This window comes from Trachurus japonicus, chromosome 19, assembly GCF_045865225.1.
Source record: "Trachurus japonicus isolate A0001 chromosome 19, Traja_1.0".
In the NCBI taxonomy this organism is placed as follows: Eukaryota; Metazoa; Chordata; class Actinopteri; order Carangiformes; family Carangidae; genus Trachurus; species Trachurus japonicus.
In genome coordinates, this window is record NC_140925.1 from 13,455,886 (window position 1) to 13,471,419 (window position 15,534).

The following is a 15,534-nucleotide window of genomic DNA, read 5'->3' on the forward strand; positions in this document are numbered from 1 at the left end:
AGTCGAATACGAAACTGTGTTTTCGTATCCTCTCCACGGAGCGTGAAGGTAGCATCTGCGTATCATAATTTATACAAAGTAACCATCTCTCTCTTCTGATTGGCTGAGCGCTCCAGCGTTCCCCGTCGCTCATTGGACGCCGCTGTCTTGGCCACATCCCCGAGCCACGTCGCGCTTTACTCGCCATTTTCCCATCTTCTGAAGCCAGAATCGGTCTATTCTAGTGTCACGGTGTCACTCGGCACTGTCGGGCCGTTTAATAAATCTCTACCGGAGACGAACTGAGCTCTTTTTTAGAGTCCTGGACATCGGTTTGCTTCTGCTGGAGCCGCAACAAACATGAACATTTTCAGGCTAACCGGCGATCTCTCCCACCTAGCAGCCATCATCATCCTGCTGCTAAAAATATGGAAAACCAGGTCTTGTGCCGGTGAGTGTTCATGTTACCTTTCTATACAGTGTGCATGACCTCAATCTTGCAGGTAATGTGTGCTGTCAAGTGAATGTCCAATTGAACCACCGGTAAACGCTCCGTGTTGTGTAGCTTCACTTGCCTCAGCTCATTAGCTATCCCTCTGCTAACGTTAGCTCCCAGGCTAGCAGCACCGGAGTGCCCCGGTAACGTTATCAGGTGAAGAGAAGAAAGTCATTTCTGACGTTGTCACCGTTGCGTTGACGGTTTACGAGCGACATGCGACGTGAAAAGCTACATAAACGCCAAAAAGTAGCAGCGGTGAAGTCTTCGCTAAGCAGCAGCTGTCTTCCTACTAGTTAGCCCTGTCAGACAGCGCCGTTATGGGCCCCGCACCGACGTCAGGTGCCGACGTAGGGGCCAGACTGAGGGCTAACGCGGTGGTTAGTTCACTGCAGCAAAGCAAAGCAAAGCTGGGGGGCCCTTGTTTTCATTTTGTTGACCCCGGAAAGTTCCCCGTTCGCCTCTCCCCCCCCCCTCGGTGCTTCCTACACGGTGCGTTAGCCTGCGGTGACCCGTCTGACGTGGCAGCAGGAGACGCACTGACAGGGAATGAGTACATGCTCCTGCTCCTGCTTATGCATTTGCAACGATGATAATGCTGCAGGGACTCTTGGCTTTTAGCCTTATGGAACTTCTGCTGTGTTTTCATACTGAGCTTTGCTACTCCTTCCTGTTGTGTCAGTGGTCAAAGGCCAGGCTCCTATCGCTGCAACACAGCGAGACACCTGACTTCTATCAGGTTATCTCTGTACACAGGTCAGTTTTGGTGCAACCGGTGCTGTTTTAAACTGTTAGAGAGTCCAAGTCAATACATTGAATACCACAGCATTGATCATCTGTATTTGCCTACAAATGGTGGTGATTACCGATCAGCCTGCTATAGTGTCACACAGTGGGTGTGAGTGTGGGAAACCTGCCAACTCACCAGATAAACAGAGCAGGTAAGAGTGAAGCAGAGTCAACCACACACCACCAGCTGCTTATTAGTGGGTTGTAGTGTCACTGTGCAACAATGCATGACCCTGAAAATAACTCAAGTGCAACTGAAACAGACTAAGCAGCAAAGACTGCACAGTGTAGCTGGAGCTTTTTTTTAACTTCCCTATTGATCTTATTACTTTATTTTATAAATGTTTACTATTAACATAAGTCAAGCTGTCACCTTCTTGTCTTCTCTTACCTCTTACCACTTTAAATAGAATTGGTAATGCAGACTGTTATGGTTCTTACCTTTTTCACTGTCTATTTTATTTATCTTGAGTAAGTATGTTTTTAAACTGTAAAACAGGGATGGTGCAATATTATGACTTAGTTGGCAGTCTACAGCGTGAATGTAAGTGCAATGCTGTAGAGCTGCAACAGTTAATCGATTAAGCGCACAATAACCGATTAATAAATTCATCGTCAACTATTTGTATTTTGATAATCAAATAATCGGTTTGCATAGTTTTTAAAGAAAAAAAGTCCAAATTCTCTTATTTCACCTTCTTAAATGGGAATATTTCTGGTTTCTTTGTTCCTTTATGACAATAAACTGAGTATCTCTGTGGTTGGTGGACATACAAGAGATTTGAGGACATCATCTTGTGGTTTGGGAAGCTCTGATTGATATTTTTTAACATTTTATTGACCAAACAACTAATCGATTAATCGCTTAAATAATCAACAGATTAATTGATAATGAAAATAATCGTCAGTTGCAGCCTTACAATGCTGTACATGTATTGTATTGTAATTGACAGGACGTAGCTGTCTGCGCTAGACAGATTCCCCTCCTTTGCGGACAGTAAAGTCATCATCTCATTCAGCTTACATTTAAAGTTTTTGACTCTCCTGCTTTTCCCGTGTTCGTGCCGACTCTGGATGTTTTCTGTGCACACGCTGGCTGCAGGGAGTGAGCGACGGCGAATGACTTGAATGAAACACTTTGATCCTCTTGCACAGAGATAAAGCCAGCAGGTGTATGTAAGGGAGTGGTGGATAAGTGGGTGAGGTCTGTGGTGTTCCACTCTGCTCATAGTACAGATGTGACGATTGCAATTCACAGGAAGTTAGAGTCAGAGCAGCATCAAAGCAGAGTAGATGGACGATAACAATGAACTCTGTGAGCAACCACCTTTTAAACACTTCAGTAATTAGACATCATCTTAACTGTGGCGTGTGTACATGTTTGAGTGCCCTCTGCTGTCTCCTCACAGGTATTTCTGGGAAGAGTCAGGTCCTGTTTGCCTTGGTGTTCACCACCCGTTACCTGGATCTGCTCACATCCTTCATCTCTCTCTACAACACCACCATGAAGGTAAACTACACACACTTTGCCGCTCCTTTTCATATCCTGATGTTTTTTTTGTTTTTCAAACACTCAACACTCAGTGTGAAGGTTTAACTCATGCACCCAGCCAACACACCCATGTTTGCTAAAGGATGAAGCAGCAAGATGCAGCAGCAGATTGATGCGATGTGTGCCGTTGGTTAACGTTTGAACGTGTGGTTCATGTCAGACCTTTACATATTGCTAGACCCTGGTGGGTTGATTATTTCTGTGCTGGTTCTTCACTTTCAGATCATCTACATTGGATGTGCGTACGCCACCGTGTACCTGATCTACGTCAAGTTTAAGGCAACTTACGATGGGAACCACGATACATTCAGAGTGGAGTTCCTGGTCGTCCCTGTCGGCGGCCTGGCCTTCTTGGTCAACCATGACTTCTCTCCCCTGGAGGTAAGAAACTAAACACAAACACACACACACACACACACACACACACACACACACACACACACACACACACACACACACACACACACACACACACACACATCCTGTTCCTCTTTTACTCAACAGAGATGCACACACTGAGTTATCATTATAAGAAGAGACTCCAGTCACACAGTTTCCTTTTTTACACCTTCCTTTTTCACTGTAAACAGTCAGCACATAAACACTATAGTTTTGAAAGTAGTAGTAGTACTAGTAGTAGTCATACATAACCAAACTATGCAATGCATTTGTGTAATGAGGTGTGGCTTTGTTTTGCTTACGTATGCATACATGAGATGTTCCTACACCTCGTATGGAATCCTTTCAACCAATTGGACTCAAACCTGTTTATGTGAATTCTCTCAGCTGACGGTGCATATCAGAGGAAGTCTGCAACCTAGGATATGAGACTGTTTATTAATCCCACACATGGGAAATTTGGTTGTTACAGTATCATTTGTAACATACAAAGTAAAAAGTAGAAGAATATGCAAATATAGAGATATAAAACACGATGTAAGACAAACGTATAGTTATGTACCAAAATGTTTTCAGGAATATATGCAGTTATTTACACGAATAGAATAAAATGATTTACACAGTGTTGGTAGTTGTAAGGCATAAGAAAGTATTGCACAGATGGGAGGTGTATGGGGTTGTACAGCAGCAAGGTGTGCAGTTTGTACACAAAATGAAAACTGTTGGACATGAATAATAAATAAATAACAACTGTAAATTGTGTGGATACAGGCTAAATAGTGGAATGAAAAGAACTAGAGAAGTGTGAATGGTGCAAAAAAATGGTGCAGGATGGTCAGAGTCCAGAGTGCAGGTTATTACAGAGTCAGACAGGTGTTGTATTATAGAACTAGCATTGAAGCCCTCCAGCAAAGAACAAGAGTACAAATAAACCACCTCTATTTGTTTCTAAGTAATTATTCAGAGTGGATGCTGAGAACAGCTGTGGGGTGTGACATGATTCAAATGCAGAACACAACAGTTCCAGGTTATAAAAGGTCAAAGTTATTGGATCAGCGCTCAGGAGAGTCTATACACCTGCCAAGACAAAAAAAAACATCCTTCTGCCAGATCCAGATTATGATCTGGAGTGGCCCATATGGACCCAGTCCTAACTCCAGTGTCCATAGGTCCAAGTCTGGCTCACAGACCCCTGCTGCATGTCCCCTCGTCTCTCTCTCTCCCTGCGTTCCTGTCTATCTCTCACTGCTCTAGCCAAATAAATGCAGAATTTCCCCAAATATCTTTATAAAGAGAAAAGCTGGAACCTCTATGGCTAATCATGTCCATGCCTGTTGGGTCTGTCAATCCAGTCATACTGAAGGGAGGTGGTTACCGAGATAAACAAAATAATGAGGGTAGAGTGAGATTACTCTTTTGTTACTTTATATCTTGGTGAAATACCTGAAACAGTCTTACACAAGGATAAATACTTATTGAAGATACTTTTGGCAGGAAAGCTATAACCCTAAAACGGTTGCAAGTTGATCCTCCAACACTGGACCAGTCGTGAAAGAAATCTGCTGCAGACTTGAGTTGGGGAAATGTACTGAACGCTGTGTTGTGTTTGCACTTTGAATAGTATGACATTATACCATGATGTATGTGAAAAAAATATTGTGATGTTGACAGTAACACCCATAACCTCATGTAGAAAAAAAAAACAAAAGTATTAAAAGAGAAAAGCTGCTTTATGCAGATGCACCTCCACAATATAATAGAGTCTGACCTCCAAGTTTGGTTCAGATCAGTTCAGTACATAATCCTGCTGACAAACACACAGGTGGAAACAGGACGTCCTTTGCAGAGCTTATTAATGAGTGGACAGCTTGTATGTATTTATTGAGTTTTAACAGTTTACAAAAAATACATTTTAATACATTTAACAAAGCATATAACAGTCAAACTCTAAAAGAATCCACTCCCCCCACCCCAAAGGAAATAAATAGTTAGGAAAGATAGAACTCAAAACAAAACACAAAACTGTGTAACGACAATTAGGGACATGTCACCTTGAAGTTACCAGAGTTTCAACTTTACAGTTCTTCAAGAATGCAAGAAAGGGATTCAGTATTTGTTTTTCATGTCTGCTACTTACACATGACAAAGTCAGATGGAGACGTGAGCTCATCTCTCAAACGCTCCGTCATGTTTTCCTCTCTGTCCCAGATCCTGTGGACCTTCTCCATCTACCTGGAGTCGGTGGCCATCCTGCCCCAGCTCTTCATGATCAGCAAGACGGGCGAGGCGGAGACCATCACCACCCACTACCTGTTCTTCTTGGGACTCTACAGAGCCCTCTACCTCATCAACTGGATATGGAGGTTCTACTTCGAGGGATTCTTCGACATGATCGCCATTGTCGCTGGAGTGGTACAGACCATCCTCTACTGCGACTTCTTCTATTTGTATGTAACAAAAGGTGAGTGCCGCTGCAGTTTCCTTATCTTCTGAGTGTTCCTCCAAGGTCCATCACACACTCACAACCTGTTTGTGTGGATTTGTGCTGCTACTTTGTCCTTGAATCAGTTTAAGGAGTTTGAGGATTCCTTCGCTGGATCGAGTATTTGTGTTTGGCTTATTACAGAAACTCAGAGAGTGTAAGAAATGTGCAAAAGTGTGTCCAATTGGACAGTTAGTGAAAACAATAGTTGCCCTTTTCTTCTTGAGTTCAGGAGGGAGACGGCAGAGGGGAGAAAGGAGTAAAAATAAATCACAACAACAGAAATATTATTAGTTTATTATTATAGATCCCCATTAGTCACTGCCTCAGCAGCGACTATTCTTCCTGGGGTCTAGGGATGGGTACCGAAATTTGGTACTTTTTTGGTACCGACCGAATTCCCACCAAAGTACAGAGTATCGATTCACATAAAGTCAATCCTACCACATTTCGGTACCTGAACGCACCTTCGCCGTGCGTCAGCAGTGCAGTCTGCATGAGCACCGCACACTCACGCCTGCCCCCCCCCCTCTCTCTCTCCCTCTCTCTCTGAAATGAGACGCGGAGAAGCGGTAGCGCCAGCCTGTCATTTTAAATCACTACCTGAAAAACAGCCGTCCGTCATTTAACGTGAAGACCGGACTGTTGTGACAATCCGGACCGAAGCGGTCCGGTCCCGAGTCCCGCAGCGGCGCCATTCAAGTCCTCGTCACGTAATGAGAGCACATCTAAACGAGGATGAAGTCTCCCGCTCTCCTCTCGTCAAAACGTGAAGTCCACATGTTGCAGAGTTTGCTCTGCAGTTTCAGTTGTTTTTTTTATTTGACAAAGTTTCACACAGAGCTTTCTGATGGCTGTAGGAGTCTCTCCATGTTTCTCATTTTCCCCACAGTAAAAACGGACATTTTTTCAGACAAGATTATAGTCTCATAAACTTTTTTTTTTTTCATTTAATGACTATTCCATTATATGAAAATCATTGCCCATCCCTAAAACATAAAATACTCTTAAAGGCTGAGGAGTTGTGATGTTGTTAAGAGGTAAATATTACAATTTTAGACATTTTGATTTTTGATTTTTTAAAATTACCACACACACAAAAAGTACCGAAAACAGGTACCGATTGGTACCGATATCGGTTCCTTCCCAGGTACCGAGTATTGATACCGTATCGATTCAAATGCGAAAGGTACCCATCCCTACTGGGGTCCTAGATCACAATACAAAATTTAAAAAAATTCATGCAAAACCGCTGATGCGTGTTCCTGTCGGGGGCAGTTTTTCGGCAAGCAGTCTCTTTTCGGCACGACACCGGCTTTGCATTTACCTTGAAAACAACTCTGTCTGGTAACGTTCCATTATTATCTCATAGCGTGGTGAAAACAAACCTACTCCTAAAACTATAGGGATTATGGCAATGGGCCAATTTGCCAAAATGTTGAAATATCCATTTAATGTGTTTGTGAGAGAGTGGGAGAGGAGGATATGGAGGAGCAGAGTGAATCAGTGTTGGTGAATAAGTGAGTGTATGGGAAACACTGTTTTTGTTTTTGTTTGTTGACTGTCTGTTTTTGTTTCTCTTATTGTGAATGTTGTGCATCTGTCATGAGATCTGCTGCGTTCAACACCAACCTGTTAACGTCTCGTTTCAGTGCTGAAAGGAAAGAAGCTGAGTCTGCCAGCCTAAGTGCCAAAGAGGAGCATCTTGGCAGACCGCGAGCGGGGGACCGGAGGGGAGGCAGAGTGTTAGTGGACACCGCTGACACCCCTGCCCCACTCTCCCACCATCACCACTTCCTCCTCTTCCCCTCCCGCCAGTGTAAGATGCCTGAGACAGAGAGCGAGTGGGAGCCGCTGACTGCACCTTCGTCTGACCCGCGATCAGCGGATCTGGAACACCTGCAGAGGCTGGTCCAAGGCCTTCGGATTTCTGTTTGACGCATCTTGCCTTAACTGTTTTTTATTACTCTGTATAAAGGAAGAAAAAAGCGAGAAAAGTTTTCTACATAAAATGTGTACTCTGAAGATTCGACACATTGGTGAATAAGACCTGAAGATATAAATTGCCTGTGATTTGGCATTGTACCATACTGAAGCGGACTTCTTGTGGTGGGATATTATTGACTTGAGCGTTTGTAATAGTATTTGCAAAGGAAATAAATGTGCATTGTTTTTTTTCCTGAATTCATTTGGGGAGGAATTTGTTGAAGCCTCATAACTTTGGTGAGCAACTCATTCTTGTTTTGCTCATCTGTTTTTGACCAGTATGCATTCCCATGTATAAAGACTTTGTTTCAGATTCCCACACCCCCGGTAGAAGATAAATCAAAGATAGACGCCATCATTTAACAATCTCTTTAGAATAATAGAAAAAAAAAAGAAAAAAAAGGACATCAACCGTTGTAACTCTTGAGTTATATTTTTGTTCAGATGCCTTCGGAATTGAGCAGTATGCATTGTTTCTGTGGTATTTGACTCACTATATTGAGCAAAAATAGGAAAAAAACACATGAAAGCAAAGGGTTGACAGGATGCCAATAAACACTCATCACTGTAAATGGCTTTCTTCATTTGTATGCTCCATTCATTACCCAACAAATATGTTTTGTCACCTGTAATTACACTTCATGGCCCAGCTCATTTATTTCAGCCGTAACAAGCTGTACACGTTTCTGTTTCACTACAGAAGTTGTTTTTTTTTCTTTTCTTTTAGGTGCAGATGTATTTATTTTTTATCTTCCTGGTTTTCAATAAACAGAGTCCATTGAAGAATCCACCTGTTGTGCATAATTTTAACCTTAGGAATGAATGTGGAGCTGAAGAACAAACCTGAGGACACTTGTTACAGTAAATCCTCCACCGCTTTCAAGACGCATCCGCTTCCATTTTAGTTGTCATGCAAATCATTCCACGTATCTTTATTAATGTTTTACCAAAGCTTTTGCATGATCCTGCCACCACGAATAAAGTCTTTATGGGAAATACTTGTCTGCTGTGGTTACAATGAGGTCAAAGAGTTCTTTGAGTAGACCCTGCGTTTTTCATTTTCAGATTTATAATCTTCAGCACCACACCATGCTGTCTCAACTCACTTTGTACAATTCAAGTTTTTCTTGAAGAAAATATTTGATATTACACTGTGGTACAAATGTAGGCTTGATCTGACAACAGCAACTTACTTGAACTGGCAATGATAATAGCAGAGTTAGCAGCCAAAAACTGCGAAAAATAAACAAAATGCAAGCCATTTTTATTTATTTATTTAAAAACCCATCTTCACTGACATGATATCACATGTGCTGCAAATCCACACAATAAATTACTGTTCTTTTTAACATAAACTCATAACTCTGAAAAGGTAAAAGAAAAAATTAATTTTTTTAAATTGAAATTGAAATGGTCACTCATGCTGATCATAATAATAATATGAGACACAGATTAAAAAATAAAATAAAAATCTATTATTTATTGTAGAGTTATTGAATACGAGTGGGAACCGGAACGTTCAGGTCGAGCAGGTCAGGCAACCCGGAAGATAAACACTGTCGGACGAGCAATTACTCTCAGCCCAAACATGCTTTAGCATCAATCATAGATATCACGTATCTATGAGCATCAATGACCAGACTTTTTGGCCAGTAAAGGAGAAAGAGGCGGGAGTTTCTTCTGCAGACCTCAGATAAACATGGAGGACATTTCTGAAGGAACCAGTGAGTGTGAAGTAGTTGTGTTAAAGCTGCTAACTTAGCTGAGCTGAGCTAAGTTACCAGTCAGACACTTGACGTAGCCTAGCTAACCTCAACTTTAACTACTACTGTACGTTGTTGTGTAAACACAGATACGCACAGCTTCTGCTGAAGAACGAGGGTTTCTAGCTTCCAACAGGATTGGCTGACTTTGCCTTCATTACAGCATTAATAAATGTAAATATTCTGTGTAACATAACCAGAGACTAACCGAAACCATCCATTATATTTGTCTATATCGGTTTTTTTGACATGTTGAATCTTGAGGAGTCTTAGCATGGCAGTGGCATCTATTGCAGTTTCTTTATTATTTGCAGGGCTGCATGAAATGGAATGGAGTATCAGTGTACTGGACTACTGGTGCATAAATGAGTATCATGGAAAAGTTCATTTATCTCAGTAGTTCAATTCAAATAGAGAAACTCATATTGATTCATTACACAGAGGAATATTTCACGTCTTTATTTCTTTTAACTATAATTATCATGGCTTATATTTAATGGAAATCCAAAATTCAGTAATCTGAACATAGTGAAAAAGTTCTCTATTGTAACCTAATGATGTGTCACACTCTAATCAGCTCATTAACTTCAACTGAAGCTGTTTGCATCTGTAGAACAGATGGAAGTTGATTGTAGAAATGTTTGCAGGTCCATCCCTCCCTCTCTCTGCTTTGCGCCTCCTGGTCTCGCCGGTGAAGCTGGTCTCCGCGGCAGTCTGGCAGACCATCCAGCAGAAAGTTGTGGCTGATTATGGGATGCTTGAGGAGTTTGTTTCCATGGTTACAGACGTTGTCCCAGAACTGCTCACCACCAGCCAGAGGGCCCAACTCACCCTGGGCCTCAGAGCACGGGTGAGAATCGTTAATACTTGTCTTATAATAACACCTACTGTGATGCTGCTTTTGAGGTTTATTAATGCTTAGTAATGATTTGTATTTTCAGCTGATCCTGGACCTGTGTCAGCGTGAAGCTCCTGCTGACTCTGAGGTTGTTCAGCCACATCTGGACAGAATGCAAACCCTTATCCAGGACTGGCTGAAGGAGGTGAGGAATCAAACTAAAGCACCTCACTGGATATGAGATTGATATTAATACAATACTGTTGCAAATCCTTCTAATGTCCATGTGGTGCCCTGCAGACAGGTGCTACAGAGATGGAGGTACCCAACTCAAACTTTGTGGATCTTGTTAAAAACATGGTGATGAATCCTGAAAACAGGGAAGACTTCTTTCAGGTCAGTGTTGTTGTTGGGGCAAATGCATCAAAGATGTAGAAAGTGTCAGAAGTCACATTAGGTATTATGTTATGGCATCATATATTCTTTCTTTATGTTTGGTAAAAACATAAACCTAATGGACTTGCCGTTGCCACCTTTCAGAAAGTTTTCCCTGAAGAGTTTGGTCCCACGTTTGATGAAGAACTTCACTCCTTAATGTGGCTGCTCCTGTCCAGACTTGAAAAGTGTCTCAGTCTCCAGACTTTCCAGCAGGTCCGTTACACAAACAGCATTCTGATCTCACTTTAAATACTCGTGTTTTATAGAAGCACTCATCTTTCTTGTTTGTCTTCCCCAGGTTGCCTCTGTGTTGGGCGACGGCGTGTCCTGTGTTCTGGAGGAGTGTATGGAGTCCATGTCTCAGTGTGAGGAGCTCAGAACCACACTGCAGTATCAAAAAGACCTCAGCCAGCTGGTTCTGAACGGTAAGTTTTATATTAGTCTTTATTCATGAGTTTATTGCGTTTAGCTCTTAAGCTGTTGGAGAGCTTTGCTTTGCTTCTAGGAAGTATCATTGGTCTGTTAGAGATGGAATAACAAACAGCTACTGTGAAAAAGGTTCACAGTAGGGACTGGTTAAACTATACAACGTGTGAGGAGGACAGAACTGCAAGATGACTCCATTCAGGTCACAACTGATATTTTATATCTGTCATAATTAACCAGTAAAATGTGAAAAAGTTATCAAAAATTTCTGTCACAACTTTTGCAATATTTGAGAGATTTTCTCCATTTTAAAGGATGAATATGTATCAAATGGACCCAGATGACTTCAAATAAAAGCTAATGTTTCTCCATGTCTGATAGATGTGTGAAGAGGTTAACTCATTCCCCAACACAACTTTATTGGGTGATAATTGTAGATTGTGAATAAAGATAAACGCTTTTAGCCATCTAACTCCCAGCTAATGAAATGAAAATGAAGTTGAGGGAAGTTGAGGCTTTGGTGCATGTTGGTTTGTGGCAAATACACGCTCACCCACCTGTCACTCAACGAACTCATGCCCTCAACTTTATATAACTTTAAGCCTTAATGAAATTTAAACAGGCAAGTTATATAATTAGCTGAAATTAGCTGTAGGGACCAAAACTGTTTCTTCACCAGGCTCTAACATGTTCATTTCTGCTGTAAAGGTGTTTTTTTAACATGGGAGTCCATGGAGACTGACTCACTGTTGGAGAGTCACCCTAGTGGCCAATAGAGGAACTGCAGTTTTGGCACTTCAGTGTTGACTACGGAGGTTGCTGCTCGGTGATAATATATCAATGGCAGACTAATGATTTTTTTCTCTGACTGATGTTTACTTTCGCCTTCAGCCTTTAAAGGGATAGTTCAACATTTTGGCAAATTGGCCCATTGCCATAAGCCCTATAGTTTTAGGAGTAGGTTCGTTACCTTTAATTGTCGGTGCAAGCTATTTTTAGAACGGCGGAGCAGAACCGTGAGCTGCTCAGAACTACGCTACGGAGGCTCCTTCATCAAACTCATCAAATACAGAGTTGTTTTAGAGGTAAATTCATGCAAAACCGCTGATGCGCGTTCCCGTCGGGGGCAATTTTTCGGCAAGCAGTCTCTGCATTTGCCTCAAAAACAACTCCGTCTGACTTTAAGACTATATGGATTATAGCAATGGGACAATTTGCCTAAATGTTGAACTATCCCTTTAAAGAACGCACTAGTTGATACCAGTGTTAAAGCAGAAGTAAGTGGTCCGGTCGTTTTCGCTAATGCTGCGTTCCAGGCAGGCTTTTGAAATCGTAAATTACAGCTTCAAGTCACAACTTACGACTTTGTAGCGTTCCAGGCAACCCACTCGTGTTTCTCCGACCTGTTTTACCGGTGAAAGTCACTATAACGGCCACTCGTAACTTCCGACCGGTGAACTCGTACCAGATCGAACTGGTACCACTTCACGGTCAGAAAAATACGAGTTTCCTTGAACGCACCATAACAGTCCTCGTCCCTACGTCGCCACATTCACGGCGTTCCTTGGCTGCACACACAGCCCTGCATGCCGTTCTCTCTCCTCATTGGATAAAAACTGTAGGATACGATAAATGTTTTCTCCTCGGCTCAGAGCAGAGCAGAGTGACTGACAGACCCGTGTTTCAGACCAAACACTCTATGTAAGTGATTGCTGTCGGAAGATATAACTATTTAAGACTTATATTAACACAAATATATCACTTACTTCTGCTTTAATTAATAGTTTGCCTTATGTCACAGCATGTTTTTTCTCCCTTCAGATGATGCCTTGGATGGTTCCTGCATCATGTCAGCTCTCAATCTCCCCTCTGTCAAAACAAGTGGGACATTTAAAACACAAGCAGAAGAAAACACGGATCAGGAGCTGTCGTGTACATCAGAGTTGGAGACGGAACCGTCAACGCCGCCTCATACAGTGCAGACACGACCTGACACGCGCAGAGAGCATCAGACATGTGCGACGAAGAAGAACAGAAGTAATTGTGTTCCCACAGACAGTACACCTGCCGTGTTGGATGAATCTCACCATTTGAAACATTGCAGCGTTCAGCTAGAAAAACTGGACGAGCCACCGTCTCTGCGGTCTCGACCTGTGAGACCAAACAGAGGCCTGAGGATGAAACAGTTTCTGCTCATGGAGAAGGGAGGAGGTCGCGAAGAGGCCGTCGCCGCCTCCAGGAAAACAAAACCCCTCCTCGGGGCTTCCACGGAGGTCCGCGACAATGAGGGTCCAAGCAGCTTCAGAAAGAACTCCTCCGAAGTGGCTCCTCTCAGCATGTGCAGCGAAGACGACTCCTGGTCTTACTACTCGGACGGAGACTCCTGCCGCAGGTCGACTAGAAGCAGTCCCAGTGCGGCTGATTCCTGGTCTCACTATTCAGGCGACACCTCTTCCTGGGCGAGTCCCGTCAGCAGTTCGGCTGAATGGGACTCGCTGTCCAACTGCTCGAGCGAGGACCTTCCGTTCATGTGTTCCGAAGAGCCGTCGGCTCCGCGCACCAGGCCGAACAAAGCCGAAAACAATTACTGCTTGGTCTGCAAAGGGCACGTGAGCACGAGCCTGAAGCATCACATGAAAACCCACTTCCCCACCGGCGGCTACGCCTGCCCCCGATGCGACAGCAGGTTCAAGCTCTTCTCGTCCTTCAAGTTGCACATGCGCAGGACGTGCTTCGAGTACGTCAAGCAGAGCGTGGACCCGGAGAAGCCGGACGAGGCGAAGAATCTTTACAAATGCGACGACTGCCAGGAGGCGTTCAGGTACAAAGTCTCGCTGGACAGACACAAGGTGACCCACCACGACCTGTACTGCGCCGTGTGCACGAAGGTGCTGCGGGACGCGGCGACTTTGGCGCGACACAAGGTCTCGCACACCCCGTTTCAGTGCACCCGGTGCGAGGAGACCTTCGCTCTCTTCTTGCCCTTCCTCAGACACTGTGAGAACATCCATAAAATGAGCAGACCGTTCAAATGCAACTACTGCCCCAAGACCTTCCCCAGGCTCCGCTTCCTGATCCTCCACGAGTGGTCGCACACGGGTCACCTGCCGTTCCAGTGCGCCACGTGCAGCTGCAGGTTCCGGTGCGACGCGGATCTCATTTACCACGAGCGGGTGCACACCAGGGAGAAACCGTACCTGTGCTCGGAGTGCGGCAAGACCTTCGCCCAGAAGTCCAACCTGCTGCGGCACCTGAACCTCGTCCACGGCGAGTTCAGGAACGAGAAAAGGCACTCCTGCTCCGAGTGCGAGAAATCCTTCAAAGCGAAAGGAGCCCTGAAGAAACACCAGAGGACCAAACACTTGCACGAACTGTTCCGTCATCCGTGCCCCTACTGCGGGAAGATGGTGTCGTCGTCGACGCTCGCCAGACATAAGCTCATCCATACGGGGGAGAGGCCGTACAAATGCACTGCGCCTGAGTGCGAGAGGCACTTCAGGTCAATTTCTGAGATGAAGAGGCACGTTCTTCAACACCACACCACCGAGAGGCCGTTTAAATGTGACGTCTGTGGGAAGGGTTTTATAAAAAAGTGTATATTGAACGTTCATGCTAAAATACACTCAGGTAAAAAACCATTTGTTTGTCACATCTGTGGAAAGGCTTTCCTCAAGCACTACAGCATGAAGAGACACAAAAACCTTGTACATAAAGTTGTTAAACAATAACATAGAGACAGACATGATCACTTAAATAGTGGCGTACAAAGAAAATGACATTTGAACCTATGGAGGTTTTGGCTGACCTAACCATGCTGGACCAGTGCAGAAGAGAACTTATTACTCCTTTAACTATGGTGGATGAAATCAATACAGCAGAACCAGAGTTGTTGTCTGTATTATAATACACAGTGCCTACGTTACCCATAGTGCAAATGGAAAAACGGATTCATCTGAACTAAGTTTCAAATGTCATAGCCAAGTGTCTAAATACTTATGTCAATGTGATATTTCAGTTTTTCCTTTTCAATAAATTTGCACAATTGAAAAAAAATCTGTTCTCATTAGTTATGCTCTTACTTTTCGCATGGAAAAAAAAATATTTTGGTATATAACTGCAACATAACAATGAAAAAAAAGCCAATAGGAACCTTAATACTATGTTAATGCACTTTAAGGTTTAATTGCTTAGCTGTATTGCTTTATGTAATGTGTAGTACCCATTCACCTCCTTTTTTTTTTTTTTGGACAAAATTCAGTCAATTTAAAATTACCTTAAAAATAGCCTTTTCCAAGGAGCTTATGGGTTCATGTTAAAAAGTAATGAACTTATTTGCACCAAATTCATTATAAAGAACTTTGATTCACATCCAGGATGTTTTTGACG

At 43.2% G+C, this 15,534-nt stretch overlaps 2 protein-coding genes across 2 annotated transcripts; both read left to right on the forward strand.

The window, feature by feature from the left end:
- The first annotated feature begins 206 nt into the window (after positions 1-206).
- On the forward strand, positions 207-8,471 carry kdelr2b (KDEL endoplasmic reticulum protein retention receptor 2b). Its single transcript, XM_085760653.1, has 5 exons — positions 207-430; positions 2,674-2,774; positions 3,039-3,197; positions 5,424-5,676; positions 7,350-8,471. Exons 1-5 carry the CDS (start codon positions 340-342, stop codon positions 7,382-7,384), a joined length of 639 nt encoding a protein of 212 aa, XP_085616779.1. The 5' UTR covers positions 207-339; the 3' UTR covers positions 7,385-8,471.
- A 793-nt stretch (positions 8,472-9,264) lies between these two features.
- On the forward strand, positions 9,265-15,090 carry LOC146967592 (uncharacterized). The gene is made up of 7 exons (XM_085760794.1): positions 9,265-9,407; positions 10,094-10,296; positions 10,388-10,489; positions 10,585-10,680; positions 10,825-10,935; positions 11,021-11,147; positions 12,970-15,090. The coding sequence occupies exons 1-7, from the start codon at positions 9,383-9,385 to the stop codon at positions 14,874-14,876; spliced, it is 2,571 nt and encodes an 856-aa protein (XP_085616920.1). The 5' UTR covers positions 9,265-9,382; the 3' UTR covers positions 14,877-15,090.
- Positions 15,091-15,534: the final 444 nt, after the last annotated feature.

Bases quoted from the DNA above. Each gene is read 5' to 3' on its own strand.
- kdelr2b (XM_085760653.1), top strand. From the start codon at position 340: ATGAACATTTTCAGGCTAACCGGCGATCTCTCCCACCTAGCAGCCATC. The intron at 431-2,673 runs GTGAGTGTTCAT...GTCTCCTCACAG, and splicing joins GAAAACCAGGTCTTGTGCCG to GTATTTCTGGGAAGAGTCAG. The intron at 2,775-3,038 runs GTAAACTACACA...CTTCACTTTCAG, and splicing joins TCTACAACACCACCATGAAG to ATCATCTACATTGGATGTGC.
- LOC146967592 (XM_085760794.1), top strand. From the start codon at position 9,383: ATGGAGGACATTTCTGAAGGAACCA. The intron at 10,297-10,387 runs GTGAGAATCGTT...TTGTATTTTCAG, and splicing joins CCCTGGGCCTCAGAGCACGG to CTGATCCTGGACCTGTGTCA. The intron at 10,936-11,020 runs GTCCGTTACACA...TGTCTTCCCCAG, and splicing joins GTCTCCAGACTTTCCAGCAG to GTTGCCTCTGTGTTGGGCGA.